Source organism: Cheilinus undulatus, linkage group 13, assembly GCF_018320785.1.
Source record: "Cheilinus undulatus linkage group 13, ASM1832078v1, whole genome shotgun sequence".
Taxonomy (NCBI): Eukaryota; Metazoa; Chordata; class Actinopteri; order Labriformes; family Labridae; genus Cheilinus; species Cheilinus undulatus.
In genome coordinates, this window is record NC_054877.1 from 9,952,144 (window position 1) to 9,973,130 (window position 20,987).

The window sequence follows — 20,987 nt, forward strand, 5'->3', positions numbered from 1 at the left end:
CCTGTACCACATAAAAATACCTAGAGCTGTTAAATTACAGCACAGTAATTTTTCAGAATGTCCATCCTATGGTGTGGTGGGCATGTGGTGCCTTGTTATTTGCTGGTTAAGGCCACAGAGATTGGAAGAGTTTGTGTTTGAGGCTCAAATGAAAACAGCTGTTTCAGGTCAGTATAAAGCATTTTAGAGATTTCCAATCTAATATTGTGCATCTCTGTGTTGAATGCAGCTGCATGTCAGCTCATACTTTATTATATTAACGTCAGCAACAATTTAAAAAAGACATTTCTCTCCATTTTTTTCCCCCCTGCTCTTCTCTGCTTCTTGAACATCCGTTTAGTTTCCCCGTTGGTTAGCTGTTAACAAGTGTCGTATCACTGAAGGGATTCTGGACTCTGAAGTGACACAAAGGCAATAGTGTTGGTTTTACCACAGGGCTGTAGGTGCACATCAGTTTATTTATGTACGCTGCAGGTTAAAGGCTACATGAACCTTCAGGTCATGATTAAACTCTTTAGTTACTCCTAGCATTGTTTCCTGAATTATCTGTAAAAAGTCTATATGGGTGCATATCAGAAACAAATATGGAAAAGCATTTGTGTTCTGTTTGAGCTGAAAATATCAGTCAGGCTCTTGTTTACATAGCTAACAGTTCCCCAAACACAACAAATGTAAGGATTTGCAGCACAGACGGACATGGGTTTCCAACTTTAGATCCACTGTGATGGGTGAGGGTTTTTGACAAAAGAAGCCATCGCTCCAAGTGAATAACAAAAAAAAAATCAAAGCAGTAAAACTGTATAAATGCTGCAAAACCTCTGACGTCTATTTATTTAACCTGTCACTGCAGCAGGTATTCATGTTCACTGTACCATAGCTGTAGAAACACACATGAATCAGGTTTTAAGAGTATCACAGCAGCTGTTTTGATAGCTGCCTGGCATTGATGGAGACTTGTGTTTAGTCCCATTCATCGCAGTGGCATGACACACAGATCCACACACGGGGAGTATAGGAATGAGTATGTGGATCAAAGGTCACCAGCTCTACAGCCATGCCATTCTTTTTCTGCTTTGTATGCAAACACAGCGAGGGCCCGTGTCACAGACAGGCACCCGATTGTTGGGGCGGATTATCACTGCTTTACAAATGGCTCCAACGGGACAGAAAAGAAGGTGTTTCCAGAGATGTTTGGACTCGGTGGGGTCCTCCTCCCTTTTTATCTCAGTACATGTGTAACGTTGAGGTCAGATTCAGTAGCACTGATCAACCAGAGACACTCGCTACTGAATCTGCTGCCACACAGATTAAAAATGATGTTGACAACTCAGTCCCCAGTCTAGCTCTGCAATATTTGTCTTCAAAAAAGAGAGCTCAGAAATGTGTCGCTATAGAGTTTGTACAACACAAACAGAGGGTTATGTGGGGTTGTGCTGAAGCTTTTTCAACTGGCAGTGAGAGAGATGTTGAATCCAAGTGGAATAGATCTTTGGATAGCAGAATCTGCAGTATCTGAATAGCTGTTCATATATTAAAGAATTAAAAATTTTGCATGACTTATTTCATTGCAATAGTATTTTGTCAATGTTTTTAATATGAGGGGCCTGGTTGTAATGTGTTACTACTGCCAGACAGCTGTAACACAACTTAATGCTGATTTCAAGCTGTAGTTAAATAACTTAAGACTAGGAGAGATGTTAATAACCTAATTTAGCATCACTTAACTTAAGAAACACTGAGGGATGAATGATATCTGCATGTAGGAGTGTGTGATAGGACGATCTTTGAAGAAATTGTATGTATTAATGATCCACTACAGCTCTTGGAGGGGGGGCAGTGCTAACTCCTCACATGATATCATGAAGGGAAAATCTGAGAACGGCTTGTTTCAGCACACATTTTCTGAAAGGTGGAGAAGGGACAGGATTTTTTTGAGTCTTGGGGGGGATTTTGGACAGGCCAGGGGCACATATTTTTGTTAGAAAAGCCTGAAAAAGCGTGACCTTTTAAAAAAAGAAGTTTTACACGGTATAATCACAGATTTTGTGCTTTTATTTACATGCATGCTGCTTTAAGTTAACTCAGTCTGCAGCCTAGTTTCCTCTCTTTTAGTGTGCAGCAGGCATGTCTGAGTGTGATGCTAATGTCACCACTCTGAGTTTGTTAAAAAATGTATTGCTTTTACAAACAAAAAGTCCAAGTACAGTAAAAACTAGGGGTGTAGAGGGACAGTTTGCTCTCAAGAAGAGATTTAGGTCCACGAGGATGAGACAATACACTGTTTTTTAAATCTGGTAACAATATACAATTTGTGTTTGATACAACTGAAAGTAAAATGCAAAGCAGTTAAGGTCTATTTAGAAAACTAAGCCTCTTGTACCAAATAAGCTATCAGTGCTTGCATACAGTTAGTCTTTCTAACTCTGACTCAAACTGTTTAACAGTTCTTCAAATGAAATCTCTTTTCATTTTAATAGTAGGGCTGCAGCATCATCAGATTAATATGTTCTCGATTCATCTATATATCTGATGCTTTTTCCTGGGACGTAAATCCCTTAATTATTAATTGAACATGGATATCAATAACCTTGCAAAGCAGATGGTTACGCCTGTTTCCTTGTTTTTCACTGGAGAATCCATCTTGCAAATCTCCCGTCTGAACCGTTTGGACCCGGTTAGAAAGTGACAGGACCAATCAGCGAAAGGGGGCAGTACTTTCAGGCACGGCAGAGTCGTGACGTAAACAAGCAACAACAAGAGGCCGGTGCAATTATGGCGGAAGAGCTTAGCATGGATGCTGCTAAAGCACCGGTTTTATCAGAACTTGCCGACATTTCTTTGTTAAAAGAAGAACAAAGAACAGCAGTGAGTTGTTTACTTTTCAAAAACGCCAAAAGTCGAGTGCTTACATGTCTATAGTCACCATGTTTCGTGTTATTCTTTGGTAGCTGCACATGAGCAGCTCGGTAGCAGTACATCACGTGTTTTATTGCTCTTATTGGCCCGTAGAGATGTGACAGACAGAACGTTCATCCAATCACACTCCGAGTTTTTTTTAAAGCCTCTGTGTTTCCCAAACGTTTCCTATTGAAGCTTTCCCAGATGGATGTGTGAAACACATCCATCTGGCGTGTCAGGTTAGGATATCCCAAACCTGTCAGGAAATTGCTAGTTTAAATGTCTGTATTCTTAAAACTAAATGAAAATTTATTTTTTATGAGTTCTGTTAAATTTAATAACAAAACAAAAACACACAAAAAATAATAATGATTAAAAAAAGGAAATTAATTTTTTTTCTTTTTTTTAATCTTTCCTCCCTCTTTACGTTAAGATCATACTAATAACAACAGACTGGTTATATGAGCTGAATGAAAGAGAGAATTACTAGACAAGTACTAAACCAAGCAAAAGTAAAATCAGCTGTCTGTGTGTTTGACGTAAACGGCTCCACGCCACGCCAAGTGATGCCACAATCGTGTGACACAACAAATCAATACATGAATTTGTTGCCAACACATTTAATGATCGATTTTTATTGATTTATTGTTGCAGCCCTATTTAATAGTCTACCTAGGGGTGTGAAGACACGCTTATCTCATGAGAGGAGACGAGATTTTGCACTTTTCTTAATTTTGGAAAAAAAGATGTGTGGATTTTGTCCTTTATTTGGCTGAAAGTCATAATTGCAAAGCATTCAGATCTATCCAGAAATGTTTTAGCTCCTCTTGTACTGAATAGGCTATCAATACTTACACACAGTTTGTCTTGTCTAACTCTGACTTAAACTGTACATTTTAATGCTCTTCAGCTCAGACCTTTCATTTTAACAGTCTATCACATCCTTATTTTACTACACTATGCACTCATTGCTACAATCATAATAATAACAATAAGAAAAGCATTCAGATTATTTTGAAAGCAATTTAAAAACTATTGACAACAGACTGAAATATAAAGAGCTGTAAAATCAAACTATTTCTCATCCTCTTTAAGGACAACCATGTTTAAAAAAACTCAAAAGAAAAATGTCTGTCAATAACACATTTGTACTTCATTAGCTGGCAAACCAACAATTTTAAAGAGTCCAGGGCATCTTTGGGAACTGTGATAAGTTCCAGTTAGTTATTGTCTTTTTGGCAGGAGAGCTGCTGCTCCTGGTGTCTGGGCAATATTGATCTTGCGAGAGGATTTTCACCTCGACGAGACATCTTGTGACGTTTTGATCTCCCTGAGTCTACCACATTTATTTACTACACTTTGCACTCATTGCTATAATAATAAGAGAATAGATTTTTTTTAAAGTACTTTTAAACCTCTTCACAACAGACTGAAATATAAAAAGCTGCCTAAAAAAATAAAACTGTTTCTCATCCTCTTTAAGGGCATCCCTTTAAAAATGGTGTGGTAGCCTTGTAGTAGGCATTGCTTAGTGAAATAGATCATCTCTAGTTAATATTGGCAGGTTTTTCAACATGAACTTTTTTCCTTCAGTATTTAAAATTAATGTAAAGAGGAACTTTTGCATCGATTAAATGTTGTGTCACTGTTGCGTATGTGTGCTCATGCTTTTGCAATAATACAGCACCAAAGCCCTCATCTTCCAACTGTGCCTGGGCCGCAGAAATGTACTAATTCAGGGCACTAACACCAGCTGAACTAGGTGGAATTCTGGGGGTTAAACATGCATGGTACAGATGACCTGATAATGTGTGCCCTACTCATGGCTGTGGTTGAGCTTTAATTGTGGCTTAGTTAAACAGTTCAGAAGCATTTTGGATTGAGTATCAAACATGTTGTGTCAGATGTAACTGCTGTTGAATTCTGTCTCATGTGGTTTGTTGTATGTTATTTTTTCCTCTTTAACATGGTACAGTCATTCAACATTGTTCCAAATTCAAACTTGTGTTTAAAAGAGTCACATGCTTAAAAAAATCCCACTTTGTCAGTTGATTGTTTTTCAAAGTTCACGGCTCCTCATCAGGCTTTGATTAAGTTACTATCGGACAAAGCCCTCTTGCCTTTTCCATCACACTTGTCACAGCTGATATTATGCCACAGTTACGTAATAATCAACATCCATTGGTGAATCTAACTTGTTTGTCCCCTCTGCCCCCCTGTAGCTTACTTGGTGACACAGAGACTTCTCCCTGAGGAGCCAAGAAGCAGACGGCTCATGACTTCTGACCAGGACACAAAAGTTGTAGCTGAACCACAGGTGCAGCAAGTTCAAGAGGCAAAAGAGAACTCTCATTTGGTGAGTTTAACAAGCACAGACATGATACATTTTTTTCTTAAGTTTTCCAGTTTTTTAACGCTGCTTTTTTCCATAATTTGGATATGTTAGGGAGCATGAAAATCTGCAAACTTTTCTGACACCTGTTTGGCTTTTTATTTTCTTTTTATTTACCAGTAACAAAAATTGGACAAAGGGAAACCTGCTTTTGTTCCTCACAAAATAGAACTGGCCCTCGGAGCGACCCCTAACTTGTCATCTAGACATGAGTAGCCTGTTCAATCTGATCGGTACCCTACAAGGTTTATTTGCTAAACTGTTTCACCGTTTCCTTTAAAAACATGTTTATGTCAAAATGAAAGCCGTTCAGCTCAGAGAACATGGCCAGTTTCGTGTTTGTCCATTATTGAATCGAATGGAAGCTGTCAGCCCTAGAAGTAAAGTTAAACTGTGAATTGTTGGATTATTATGTAGTTAAATGGGATGCAATAGGCCACATAAAATGTCTATAGGGGCAGAAGAATGTTACTAATAATAAGCATATATTTTTTATTTATGCAAGTTCCACTTGGCCTAATGACGTGTTAAAATATTAGCCAGAGCTCTGAGATGCTTTTCAAAGAGCTGATGAATTATGGTTGGCTATTTGGGTATTTAATTGTGGCTCTGTTTAACTTAGAAGAGATGCTTTTTATTTTTTTCCACTCATTATTGATGCTTTTAGTTAAAGGGGGAGGGGCCTCATGGTGGTCTTTGCCCTGGGTCTCTGAATGACTAAAACTGGCCCTGCCTCACACCTGCAGCTCTCTTTGACACATCGTTTCACCCAGCCTCATTCTGTAGCTTTGGTGTCCTGTTTCTGCTCTTTTGATAGTTTTTATTATCAGCAGTACATTAAAGATCAAATAAAACACCCACCCTGGATACCAAATTAAGTTTTTGTTGTTAATCAGTCTCTACTCCTGGTATTTTTCATTGTGCCAACCTCTTAGCTTCCTGCCACCCTGGCTGATTGATAATCAACATCCTACCAGCCACCACCCGCTTTTGACCGGTGTCGATTTCTCCCTCTGATTATTTGTAATAGAGAAGTGTTTGTAAAGAAACAGGAGGCAGAGGAAGAAGCAAGACTTGTAATTTAATAATCCATGACCTGATCTATTTCCCTCTTTTTATGAGTCAGTAGTATTTTTATCGATCGCAGGTGTTACTTTTGGGCCTTTGGTGGAGCATGATGTCAAGAGTTGAAACAGTGGGACACCTTTTAATGCCGTAGTAGAGATCTGACACTCAAGCTTAAGATTTGGACCTCCACCAGTTGTTACTGGGATTAGGAGGAACCCACTTGCCAGTTACATTAAGTCTTCCGCTTGCTTTTTCTGCAGCATACAGTATAACCACCACGGTATTGAGAGTTGCATCATTTTTTTGCATCAGCATGATGTTGGTATCGGTGGATAGTTGCTTCAAAAGTTAAATGTTGTTATAGGCAGCTGTGAAAATGTATGCCTGTACTTACAGCCGATATATCAGCCTTTCATATCAGCAGTATAAATCATATATCACCCTTAAATATCCACAAATATTAAACTGTACCACCACCACCAGGTATGGGTTGTTGCCTAAGGCCCAGTTTAAAGAAAGCAGCCAGTCTTTACAACCCAGAGGCTTTAACGCTCATACAGTTTTCTATTTGGACTAAGTAATGACTCTTTTCAAGCCATTATCCATTCATCTTCCAGTCTTGTTTACTTGAATGTTTGCAGAACAGAACTCTGAAATAATACAGATCCTGTGGACGGTGTTGAATAGTATCTGGTGTAGTTTATTTGAGGTCAAAGCTGTCAGGTTTCAGAGCTGCTGCCTCTTTATGAAAAGTTCAAACAGACGATACTGTTCCTCCTGCTGTCCAGAGCCAGACGTAGAATTACCTCCAAACAGAGCAGAGCCCGACACTTTGTCTACACCTTTTATTAGTGTGTTCTCCTCTTAATACTAGGTTACCTGTGGGTTAAACACTGGTTCTGTCTGGTAAACTCTGCTTAGAAGCTTAAAATTCCTCATATATTCATATTTTTTAGATTGATAGTAGTTATGAGCAATGATTTTTTTTTCTTTTTTGATTCGAGCGGTCATCAGTTCAATAAAAAAACGTTCCTCTTTTTTTCCTGGCATTTTGTTGTGATGCGGTACCACCGGTGTAGTCTGTGTGCCTAACGGTCTTCAGTCTCTTCTGCAGGAGAGAGCAAAGTCGTGACAGCTGTTTTAAATTTCTGTCTATTAAAGAGAGATAAACGTAAAATATATTTGAATAGTTTTATTGAAAACCAACATTGTTTTCTGACTCAAAAATAAAAGGCATCAGGTCTCACTGTGACCCCTGCAAATAACAGATAAAGCCCCATGTGTGATAGTTTGACCAATTAAGATTTGACTTGAGGAAAGCTCTTTGACCAACTAATGGACCAGTCAACAAGAGGGTGTCAGCTGTAGGAATGTCCCTGTTAAGTCTCTTACAAACATTTTATTTTCTGAATAAACTTCAGTGAGTTAACATCCAGTTTCAGTCTGTAGCCTCTGCCCTCCGACTATGAATGACTTTGAAACGCCTTGCAACTTCTTCAGTGTTGAGCAATCTTTTCAAATTGTGAAAGGTGTGAAGACTGTTTCTGTTGATCAAACGGTTTAAGCCGAGTCATTAGATATTTCTTCACAGTAATAGAGAGGAAACATCAGCCGAGTTGTCGAAAAGATTTTGAGAGTATTTTTAGAAAGGTTGCATCAGGACGTGCATTCAGTCTAAGCTGATGGTGTAGTGCTCTGCCTGTCATCATCCATCATACATACAAAATAATACCTTGATGCAGAAAGTATTTGGTCTCTGTGTGGTAGAGAATAGTGGTCTCTTTATTTTGTACTGAAAGGTGAAGGATTCATGTGTGGATAATAATATATTTCATAGTGAAATCATGAATAACAGTGCAGAGATGAAGTTTCTAGTAGCCCGACCTGGCTTATATCGGCATCGGGCTAAAAGCATTCGGTCAAGTAGAATAAAATCTGAAATACTGGTTGCAGTCTATTTTTGGGGGGTCTTCCTGTTGTGCTCGCCTTGTCATGTGAGGTAAATGGTGCACACCTTCTGTCCTTTTACAGCACAGTCAGAACTCCACAGTTTACAGAGATTAAACATTTAGATTTATTTGTCATTCGTGAAAAAATGAGCGTAGAACAACTGTTCATACTCCACGAGGTGCAGGAAGTTGAAGCAGATTCAGTGTATGCTTCCTGCCGATATAAACGCCCCTGAGACAAAGGTACAGTACTGTAACACTTCCGGTATGTTTTTCAAAGTAAAAGCCTGATCTGTTTTTTTCTATGATGGACCACATTTCCACACAGAGCTTTTCTGAAGTAGTTTCTATGACAGTTATTTAGTTATTGAACCCCATCCCTCTTTATTTGAGTCCCTGCTAGACCTTTTTCCTAAAAGAACTTTCATAAATGGCAAGGGTTGTTTGTGTGTGCTATTTATCTTCTATGCATGCAGCCTTTTTAGGTTCTGGTTACTTTATTTGTACCTGTAGGTAGATTTGTTTTGCAGCCAGTGAGATTGAACATCCATTATGACATACAGGTCACAAAACAGAAGCAACATGAAACAAACAACAGGAAGAATGAAGGTTATCTAAAGGCAGACTCAGACTGCACAATTTTTTTGTTTTGGTCGCTGACGATGGCACCATGTCGGACTATGCAACCAAAATCTTGTCCCATCCTGGCCGACAGCCTGGCCGCACTACATGGGGGATCCTGACCACTCACCGTATGCTGACGTCAACACTGTCTCTGCGGCTGAGTGCAGGTTCACAGGTTGACGGGGGGCCGGTCAAAGAGTGTCAGTCACTCTACAACAGAAGCGCTCTGTGTTATTGTAGGGCTCTTCTGCTCACAAAACAGGAAAATAAGAAACAATTATGATTGGATTATGGATAACAGTTAAGGATGTAACAAGAGGAGGATGGTATGGACTAGCTCACCTTCAGATAGAACTTAAGATATGCATGTGATAACGTAAATAAAACAAAATAAAATGTACACATTAGTTCTCTGAAGGGATTCTTGTAAACAATGATGCAAAGATAAGGAGCAAATGCTCTCCTGTTGGTAGACATCAGGATTCACGTCGTTGACGTCAGGTCAAGGTATCAAACTAGACTACGATCTAAGAAAAATTATGACCTGCTAGTCTTGAATTGTGATCATGGGGCGTCTTGGACGCATTGTTAATTATGTCACATTACAAGACTGTTAGTCATTCCTGACGCTCCAAATCGGGTCCGAGTTTTGACAATGAGCTACGACGTTGCAGTCGGGCTGAAGTCTGCCTGAATTCGTGTAGTCTGTGATAGCCGTAAAACTTACTAAATCATGACCCTGACCCCCACCTAGGGGCGTAGCATAGGGGCTAAAGGGTACCAGGCCCACAGTAGGGAGGGGCCTTTGAGGAGCCTGCAATGAAAAGTGTGTTTTTGATCTATATTTTTTTTGTAATTATTGTCATTATTGAATCAAGTGTGACCAAATGAATCAGTCAAAAGACTGAAATTTGTATCAAATAGAGTAAAATAAATACTTGGGGCCCTCTGCTCCTCCCTCAAAAATGTCCAAATGGTGTAGTTCAGCACTGCAAAATAATTAAAGTAAATTCAGTTTAACCATAGTAAAAATATTGCTCATAAATGGGGAATTTATGCTTCAAAAATACATTAAAATGCATACATATTTGTATAATATGATGCAACATTCGTTGCTTGGCTAGTAAGTTATATAGTAAGTAGTATTCTTTCTGGGGCCCTAAATCCCTAGCTACGCCCCTGCCCCCACCCATCCCATAAAGTGCTAAAAACAAGAAAAAGCTAAAAGAAGAGAGTGTTCAAGGTTCCATCAATCAGGGCATAAAGGAGGGCAAGGCGCCATCCATTGTTTATTTATTTTATATTATTTGGAATCACACATAATAGGCAGTGATACAATGAAATTTGTTCTTCTGAAGCTGCAGTAAAAAAAGTGATTTGTTCCATTACAAATATTTCATAAATCACATTTTACCAGCCTTCTATAGTTGGAGCTTCTGGCTTAAGGCATTTTTTTTTGTTATTCATTCCAGGCAAACAGATACTTCGTTTTCTTATTTGTAGACGACAGTAAGAGTTGCTCCCAGTTAAAAGTAAAGTTTGTCCCGAATATATTTGCTAATTCTTTATCGTTATCACGCCAGAACCTGTTGCAATTAAAAAATCTACAGGTAGTAGGTCTTAATTCAGCCAGGGTGAAAACAATTTTAAGACTGAAATGTAGGAATAAAAAAATAAATGGATGAAATGAAATACTTTTGCACCTGTATGTTTGCTAAGTTGACATTATTAATGTAAATAAGATATTTTTCTTGAGACTCATAAAAAACTTAAAATACCTCTGTGCAAGAATCTCAGGTAACTAGTAACATGACTTAATAACATGTCTGTATTAACGTGCATTAACTATAATGCAGTTGAGCACAGAGCTCTTCAACCTTTCCCGCGTAGAATTGATCTCTATGAAGTACATAGAAAATTTAACACTTTATTGCCCTTGTTTGGGTCAAACTTTCGTGTGTATGATGCGAGAAGTGCCAGTGCCGGTGCAGTCAGTGCTGGCTGCTAAAAACCAGACTGGGGCATCCCTAGGCTTTGGATTTTACCTTCAGTTTTGCTTTTGGCAGTCTTCTGCCCTGGCTATAGCATACGATGAAACATGTCGAGGTTCTAGATTACTATTCTGATCTCAGTGCAACCTTTCTTCTCAGTTCAGAGATGAAACTTCAGTGTTTTCTGAGTAAAATCTCAATTGATCATCCTGTCACAATAAAATAAACTCAGCCGTGAAGGTTATTCACTCAGGCAGATGTACCAAAGGGGCTCGTTTTGAGATAGTAAACGGAGGTCATTCACAAAGCAGGCATGGGTAAGTGTGTTCATGCTTTCCTAATGGGTCTTAATCAACGTCTCCCAAGCAGGAAAGAATGACGAGGAAATGGATGAAAAGTAATCGGATGACTCTTTGGCAGTGACTTTTCTGTTTCCTTGTTGCTCCAAAAGTAGGAAACGGAAAGAGCCTGCTGTCTTTTTTCCACTGTCATTTACACGTACTCAAGATTGGAGAGAAGATTGGCAGCTTTAAGGAAGGGACAACAACCCCCCCTCGCCTTCCACCTTCGCTTGAGTCCAGTGGGCTCATGCTTCAGGCTGTAGGTCTTTTACAAGGAGGGATTAGAGCTGGGAAAGGCGGTCAGGAAACCATTACGCTGATTCCAGGGTTAAATACAAACAGCTCAGGAAATGTTAAACTACTTTTTTTTTTTTTTTTTTTAAATTGATACTGTAGATCTGAAGCCCTCTTTGTTAATGCATATGCTGCCTTTTTGCAACAAAACAAGGCCAATTTTGAACCTTTTTAAACCCATGCATTGTTTTTTGTTGTTTTTGGCAAGGCTACGATTGTAACAGAACAGATTTTTTTTGTTGTCTTATGAAGGGATTGAAAAACTGCCACATATCATGATAGCGTTAACAGTTGTCAATATTCAAACTCATCTTCATTAGGGTTTGGGATGCACTGATTCCAGGGTTTTGTTTTATTTTTTACACAAAGTACAAGTACTTCCTCATCCTTCCTCAGCCTTATAGTTTATCTATGCATAGTTTGCTGTCTGCTCCTCCTTTGTCTTCCTTATTTATGTTCAGATATGGCCCAACTGGCTGCAGACTTTACCTACCTATTCAAAAATAGGCTAAAATAATGCTGTAAATGATGTAATGTTGAGTATCAGCGATGCTTCATGATTACTAAGCTTGGTATAGTGTCCATAGATTAAATTAGTACAATAGTTCCACAAGCCATGTGGTGCTACTGAACCCTTGTGTTTTCCAGCTCATTCTTTATTCACAAACACGCACAGAGAGAGAGAGACCGAGTGTTACACCATATGCCTTGCACATATGTGTTAGAAACAGACCAGAAATTGAACATGACCTATTTGTCGCTCTATCTGTTAAATCAAATCTGTTCCACACAAGAGCTGGAAAAGAAAGCAGGACTTGAGCCGTGATACTCCTCTGATTCAGAAGTGTTACTGTAACAGCCAGCTCAGTGAAGAAGCATTCACAGATTTATAAAACATTTATTTCTGTTAGAAAGCAGGAGAGCTGCAAAAATGTGGTGTGTAAGATGCACTTTTAATACACAGTCTTTCAGTGGAAAAGCTGGCTGTGTCCTATATACCAGTGGGTCAAATAAACCAGTATAAAACACTGAGACATGTGCCGTCATGACCGCAAGTGCAGCCACTACCATCGTCTACTGAAAGTGAACTGATGCAGTCCCATTTACGGTGCACTGATAATGACTGCTTCACTGCTCCAAGCATCCTGGAAAACATTAGTCGAGGCTGAGGAGGGCGGCTCCACCTTGTACCAGCTTCTCTCCCTCGATAGCTTGTAATTCTGCATCCAAAGAAGAAAATGGTAGACTGTTTAGAAGACAAACCTTCTGGAGCACTGAACAGGCTGAAAATCAGCAGTTTCAAGTCACCAGTTGATTGCTTCCAAATTTAAATGGCAGTGTTTTCCATTAATTACCTAGACTGTGGTGGCCCGCTACAGTCTATGCTGCTGCTTCAGCAAAGCTGTGAGTCATTCAGTTCCCCTGACCCCCATCTCTTTGTACTCCTCCGCAACTTACACATGTAATTTCATACTCGGGCATTATCATGGTTTATGCATTTTTTCAGAACCTGAAAATCAATGCTGTTTTAGTTTGATACTCCTATCGAGCCTTGTGGGTAGTGTGACGTAACGTTTTTACTGGTGCAAAAACAATCATCAGTTCTTGCAAGGGGTGTCATAGGCTCGTCTGCATTGTAGGGATGTAAATCACCAGTTTCATCCTGATATTTTGGACAATGATATGATATTTTCCGTTCAAAAAAATCTGACAGGATACAATTTTAATTCGAGATAGGGATATATAGGATATCCTCTTTCCCTCAGCCAGAAAATCTTTTTGCCACTGGCGCTAGTTAGCTAGCTTGCAGCTAGGTTGTTGAGGACGCTGCCTGGGGTGGAAACTTAAAATAAAAGCATCGATTTAGATCGATGTTTTGACTTTCCATCAATCTGATTGGATCATTTATCAACCAATCGATGTGTTGATACACAGTGATGAATCATCACACCTCTACTTCATTGTGCATCAGGTTGAACCAAAAAGTGCTGCTAGGTGAAGCATGCATTCGTAACTCTGGCTTCAGCTGCTGCAGGACAGTTATACTCCTCATCTGCTCAAATCTGCTGTGAAAAGCGCCCCAAAACTTAGTAGCAAGCCTTATTAGTTAAGAGTATTTAGTGCTGCAAGATTTAGTAATGATGTGTGATTAGGATTACTGGACATTATTACTATTTCTGATTTGCAATTGCGATTATGATATAATACACATATGGTATCGTGAGTCTACTTGCTTGGTTTTCAAGGCAAATGCACAGAATAATGATGGTTTTGAATTGTGTATATCTCATCTCAAAACGTGCAAATATTAAGTAGCATAAAAAAATAGTTTTCACAGTGCTACTTTTAAAATGATTAAAAAAAAAAAAAAAAAAAAAGTTTTTCCTCTTTTGAAAATGACGTTATTTATACAAAGTGGACATTCAGTGGCACCAGTGTATACTTAGAGGCCGTTCTGCAGGCATTTTTGTAAACTTTTCAAGTTCTTCTAAATACAAAAATAATTTCAGCCTTTTATGCAATTATATAATTACACAGCCTGACATTGCTATGGTATTAGTATTGAGTTTACAGCTGTAGTGGAAATGCAAGCAAAATCAGGTTTTACTATACCAAACCTTACCAAACTGTTCTGAGCTAAACTAAACTCCTGGTGGAAAAGCGAAAGCGAAAGCAGCTCCTCTATTTTTTTTTTACATCTTTTCTCCTGCATTAAGGGCCATAATACAGCATTCAAAGAAAACAATGGGACACTTTTTAGTAAATAACCCTTGTCAGTGATTGAAAAATCATTTCTTGTCACCAGCTGATAGATATTTAAATTTTGGGGTGTTAGAAATGGCCAGAATGAGGCGTTTTATGGTTACTATGATGCATTGGTCTCTTTAGTGCTCGGTGTTCATCTGGCTCATTGTCCCCTACAGCTCAAAGAAAGATGACAAGCTCCTGGTCTGCAGACAGACAGGTCCAAATTCAGCTGTTTTTATTCTCTCCCTTGAAGGACTCCTCCTTCATGACTGCTGTCTCTGTACTTCTGTCTGCCCCTGCAACGCTTGCCTCCATCACAGAGGCAGACCAATAAACTCAGCGCTACGCCGGCTGCCCTCCGATGACACTGACAATAACTCTTCTCTGTCCACGCTTCATGATGAATCACATCCTCTCGTCTCCTCCCAAAAATACACCCTCAATCAGAGAGGCAGCTAACCTTTTCCTCCTCTGTGAAGGAAAGGAACATTTTAAAATTTTGAAAGGTCAAGCGGTCCCCAGAACGTACACATCCGGTGATGTCAGCAACAGTTTCTATGGCAGCCGGCTGGGACAGGAGTGGGAGTTTTACGTTAGCGCAGGGCTGCTTTATTAGAAGAGGCCGGGTGGGTGTCTGTCTAGCCAGATAGATCCTGAATGAACTCCTGGTGCAGCGCTAGTGAAATACGACCCAGGAACGACGACTCCCAATGCTCATCTTGAATCAAGTCAGGCCCATCTCTCTCTCACTCTCTTCTCTCCTCTCCTCTTTTATCTGCCATCATTCCTTTCTTCTCTCTGATTCTATATTTAACTCAAGTTGCCACTTCTTGAATAAAAAGCAGGTTTCCCAGGCTTTAGTTTCCTCATTAACGCAGCTCGTTAACAGAACAATCTATTAAAACCAAAGCTCAAGAGGGCTGATTTAATTTGAGCATTGCCTCAGGGCTGATTGAGCGTGTGAATCACTGGAGCAGGCTTCACTCGAGCTCAGGTGTTCAACTCTTCACACACCCTCTCCAGCTCCAGTGTTTTGCCGGAGAATGACTCAGTGCAACAGCGACAACACAAAAGCAGACACGGCTGCTTAAACAGGAGCAAGACAGCCAGTCAGCTTCTGCAACGTCAGCCTAGCCCACCAGGGAAGCAGAGCCTCAGTGCTGTCATCAGATTTGTTGAATCAAGCCAGCAGCTCGCATCGGAGGGGCCAGACGGAGCGTGGCAGTGGCCGATTTGATGGGAATGACTTGGGGAGGTGCTGTGGTGGTGGTGTGCGACTTTAATTTAAGGAACCTGGATAATGGCTTCAAGCGTAAAATGTTTGTGGGGAATCATCCTCTGCCTGCCTGTGGAGATACTTAGACTCTGTTGATGTGTGTTAAATCATGGATTGGATGCAGTGGAGCCTCATACCTCCAGCGACAGCAGGTGCCTGGCCTGCTATTCCTCAGGACCTCAATGAAACGCTGGCCCTGACCACGGCTCTGGGTTACAGTCTGTTAGCCTGTGAGACTTGCATGCTGAACTGCTGCTTTGATCCTGTGAGTATGTCCAGCAGGCAGCCGAGCTTTATGGACCTGGTCCCTGTCAGCCTGCAGCAGTCTCTGCTGTTTAAAGGCGATCTTGTCAGAGCCAGTTAGTATGAGGAGTTTGAAGGCATAGAGGCGGACCTTTGCAGGATTGATGAGATCCTAGTGGAGGATTTTTGTTGCTCAAGGCAGAAAATGTATTGAATTTGCTTAAACATCTTCTGACTTTTATAACTCTTATTTTCATAAGGAGGAAAAACAGTATAATTTAGATAAACTTGGTTACACATTTGTGCTCCTAGAGTACTTTTTTTTTACTGTGAGACAAGTTTGCAGTACAAAGAAATAGTTTTTAAAGCCCATTTTACTAGAGAAGCACATATGCATCAGTTTAACATTGATATGAGCTGATATCAGCCCTGTAGACAAACATCAGCCAACTGCAAATCATTTTGCATGAACAGAGATCTGTAACTAATGTTAATCTGCTGTGTCTAGTCAAACGAATGCCTGCTTTGAACAAATCTAGCTGCTGAATCAAATCAAAGATTTTTAATGGGCAGAAGAAGTCACCTGTAGGACCGGCTCTGATCTGTTTTCATGGTTGAACACAGTGTTTGTTCTGTCTTTGTCTCAGTATTTCTTTAAACTCGTATTCCAAGCTTCTAATTGGCAAATAATTAACAAAATTATCCGCCCCCAGGTTACTGGTAGATCGTATCAGATTTGTAAAGAAGTACACTTCCAGGCACTTGGTGCACTTTCCTGGGCCTGATCCAGCTCACCGTACACTGGGTGCCCAGGACCTTTTGGGCTGGTCTAGATGCAGGGGGTGGCCACATGCATCGTGGAGGGTGGGGGTCAACTTGGAGGATACCTGGATAGATTGGGAATGGGCCAGGTGCATGCCTGGAGGATGGCCATCACGAGGCCAGAGCAATACAGGACCAGGGTTGATGTGGCAAAGTGCTGAACTGGCATCTGCTCCCAAACCTGACCTTACACTTCCTTAACTTCCCACCTGCTCTCATCATCATCAGTTTTATTCTGCGTGAGGCTGCCTCTCTTTTTGTAATGAGGTAAACTGCATATCAAGAGAGCAACTGTGTTGTGGCTCAGCCTCTGCGGGCCCATGATTTTTTGCGGTGCCCACACAGATGTGTGCAAAATAATTTATAAAGACAAACTATTTCTTTGATCTAAAATAAAAGCCACTGTTTATGACAGGGGTGTCAAACTCAATCACAGCAGGGGCCAGATTCTGGATTCAGGACGAACCTGAGGGCCTAAAAGGGTCACCTTTTTAACCATGAACTGTCAACCTTGTTTCACTGGTAATAAAATATGAGAAAAAAAACATAGCACTGATAATAAATGATTTTGACATTTAAAAAGTTAAGTTTAAAGGCTCACAATCTGAGAAAAGTCAATTTATTAGTTTGAAAAGGTCAAAACATGAAGTTGAAATGGAAAAATGATTTTTAAAGGCAAATATACTGGAAAGAAAGTCAAAACAATGAGTTTAAAATGTCAAAATATGAAATAAAATTATGAAGACAAAGTTCGGAGCTGAAAATATAAGATAAAATACAAAAGAATTGGTTGAAAAGGTCAAAATGTCACTTAAAATTAGAATTATGAATCTTAAAGAAATGCTCAAAGTATGAAATTACAAGTCAAAATCTTAAGTTTGAGTCCTAATTGTGAGATGCTAGATTGAAAATATGAAATTAAAACACAAATTAATTTATTTTCCCACATTCCTGACTTCTTATCTAAATATTTTTCCTCCTTCCTTTTTCAGATTTGATGATTTACAAGGATATCTTAAATCATCAAGGATACGTTTACATTTTTATACTTGAGGAAATCTGCAGACCTACAGAATCTCAGACCGATGGGCCAGTTAGAACAGAAAATGAAATCAGCTTGTGGGCCAGATTTAACTGTTCCACAGGCCGGAATCGGCCCCGGGCCTTGAGTTTGACACCTGTGGTTTATGGGATCATGTCTAAAGTCAGTGAAACATACTCACTGCTTAAAACTCTGCACAAAGTTTGAAGCACGCTGGCCTGCTGCACCACAATGGCAGCTGTGACTGATTCACCAGGACACCCCTATTCGAGTATCTCTGCACACTGTCAGCCAGATAGTGACATGCATTCAGTAATCTACCGCATCAACAGTGATAGTGCCCACAGGCTATGAGTCCTTTTAGACTTAATGACTTTCTTGATGGGCCATGGGTGCCAAATAAAAAAAGGCCCATTCGTATAAGTGTGCAGAAACTCAGGATCATCCTCATTGTTCCAGTTACTCAGAATGACCCATCCTTTTAAAAAATGTTGTCAAAGACTGGGAATTTTCAGTTATCTTTACCTCTGATAAAGAAAAAGACATAAGCTGACATAAGTCTGTTGGTTCTGCCTAACTTATTTTTACACACTGAAATGCTGAAATTTCCACATAAACAGGACTGTGCAGAACTTTTAGGCATGTTTGGGCCAACAATTTAGGCTGAAGTAAGGCATGTAATGGCGAATAAGCCTGTCTGTGGGCAACGTCAGATGGGAAGGAGGATTGACACAACCCTGGTCGACTTTAGATGTCCTTGCCTATTACCAGGAGCATGGGAACAAAATCTGTTGAAAAAATAGAGTCAGCACTTAACCCTTAGAGCTCACAGCTATGTATTCACCATCATGTCTTGTCTGGACTTTTTGTCTCCAAAAGCTTTTAAAAAGTCAACCCTGTGGTGCACAGTCAAGCTCTATACATCCTTTTTTTTCAGGACAACCTGACTTTAAGTGTATATCTACTACAGTGATGTCACTTGATTTTAAAAAAGCTATAGGACTCTAAAGACAAAATGAAAAAAAAAATGGAATTAGAAACTCTGAGATTTTTATTGATAACACACCAAACAGCAGTGACAAAGCTTTTTCTTTGCACAGACTTGTTCTCCCATCTCTTGGGGACAAAATATCCATCTATCCATTTTTTTATACCGCTTGTCCCGTTCGGGGTCGCGGGGGGGGGGGCTGGACACCCAGCTGTCATTGGGCGAGAGGCAGGGTCACCCTGGAGTGATAGCTGGTCAATCACAGGGCTGACATATAGAGACAGACAGCCAGGCATGCTCAAACTCAAACCTACGGGCAATTTAGGGTCACCAATTAACCTGCTGGGGATGTTTTTGTGCAGGGAGGAAGCCAGAGTACCTGGAGAGAACCCATGTGTGCACGGGGAGAACATGCAAACTCTGCACAGAAAGGCCCTGATCCCGGAACCCTTCTTGCTATGAGGCAACAGCGTTAACCCCTGCGCCGCCGTGCATCCTGGGGACAAAATAGTGAAAAAATAAACATTCTGGGACTAAAAGTTTTCAAAATATCTACATATAAACAAAAAGTCCACTTGCTTTTTTGCTGTAAGATTCATTTTTGCCATTTCTCAAAGCAGAAGAAACGGAACGGCTCCTTCCCACAATGCATTGTGGGTAAACAATATTGCGATGCCCATGGCAGAAAGCCAAAGTAAATAATTGAAAATGGATCAAAATTGATGAAAAAGACGATTATTATCAGGTCTAATGCCGTGGGTTTAATCTTTAAAGACCACGAAAAGTCAGAGAAATTCCGGGCTTGCTAGAACGGCGTCCCTTGGGGCTACGGAAACATTCAGGGCAGCCGACTAAACGACAAAAAGGGCAACTTTCAGAGGAAAGAAAGAGTGAGCGTCTATGACTCATGGTTCAAAAGTCATTAATGGTTTTATAAACTGTCACTTCTTGTTGTATATGACAACACCGTTCTTAGAGACCCCTGAAAGTCAGCCAAGCTCACTAGCGATGGTTCTGTAAGAGCTACGAATGCATGGAGAACATAGAAAGGCACAAGGGGGAGCTTTCACAGGAACAAACAAGCTAGTGCCTACGACTTACGGTGTAAAAATTACCAAGCAATTCACAAAGGGGGCACTGATCCTTGCCACATGAGCTCTAGGGGTTAAAGAGTGGATTAAGGGGTGCATGTGGCGAGTAAGCACGGCAGGGAACCAGCTGGGCGGATAGTAGGTGGCAGCACCCTAGATGGAAAATCATTCCATTAATTTCATGCATCCCTACTTTCAAACACTAACGTTGCTTGAATCAAGCCTGTATGCATGCATTCTTTCCTCCGCACTGACCAAATTCTGTTCTGTTTTGTTCACAGGAATCCGCCAAGGTTTCAGACCTCAACCCCAATGCGAAAGCATGGGCCAACCACATGTTTAGCCTTGACCCCAGCAGGAGTGCTGACACCACGACTGCTGCCCTGCAGCCATGGAAGGAAGGCTGCGATAGTTTGGCCGACCCCGGCCCAGAAGGTCAGCTGATGAAATCCACTCATCACTTCTCGTCTTTACATCTCTTATTTTGCCATCATAGCATATTCAGCTCAAAGTTAATCCACTTTATCCAAAAGATAGAAGTAGCAACCAGATTAATATACTCCAGTCCCCACATGAAGTCATGATTGAGCAGGGCCATCCAAACACAGCTCCAATGTGATTGTTTCTCTTTCATGAGCTGCCAAATCCACTCACATTTGGATTTAGCCTTAAACACTGCATGAGTCGTCTTTTAATTTGCCAACACTGGGTCAAAGAGATGCATCATTTAGACTAAAATGTTAATTGGATTTGAGGCATTGAAATGTGCCTCAGTATGAGAATATAACCATCACTCTTATTAAACATAAAAGGAATATTAGGAATAATTTAGAAATGATCATTTATGTTGGTCTCCACTCAAACACCTTTTTTATTTCACCCTGCAGCTCGCCTCCATTCATTCGTGTCTCTTTTCACGTCATGCTAAGCCGCCTCTTAAATCATTCATACTCAATTTAGTGTGAGCTATGAATATTCCCACCACAGCCACCGGCTTCTCTACACAAATGACGGTAATCACTCACTTTAATGTCCCCGGCCAAGTATAGCCAACGCAGAGGCAACAAGGATACAGAAATTATTGATTGGTCTGTGTTTGACTCTGATTGACGTCCAGGCTTACATCATCTTCTACGTCTGTGAGGACATTTATGGAGATTCATTGCTGAAGACTGTAGACTTAATAAAGTTGGGTCATTCATGCTGCAGGCTTTTACGGA

At 40.3% G+C, this 20,987-nt stretch overlaps 1 protein-coding gene across 3 annotated transcripts in view; it reads left to right on the forward strand.

Annotated features, from left to right (window-relative positions):
* Positions 1 to 20,987, forward strand: part of LOC121519952 (la-related protein 4B-like) — a 74,388-nt gene that overhangs the window by 14,474 nt on the left and 38,927 nt on the right. For all 3 annotated transcript variants that reach the window (XM_041803079.1, XM_041803080.1, XM_041803081.1), the window contains exons 2-3: positions 5,121 to 5,254; positions 20,049 to 20,202. In XM_041803079.1, the coding sequence (XP_041659013.1) occupies positions 5,174 to 5,254; positions 20,049 to 20,202 (235 nt within the window). In that variant the 5' untranslated portion in view covers positions 5,121 to 5,173. The remainder of the gene's footprint in view (positions 1 to 5,120; positions 5,255 to 20,048; positions 20,203 to 20,987) is intronic.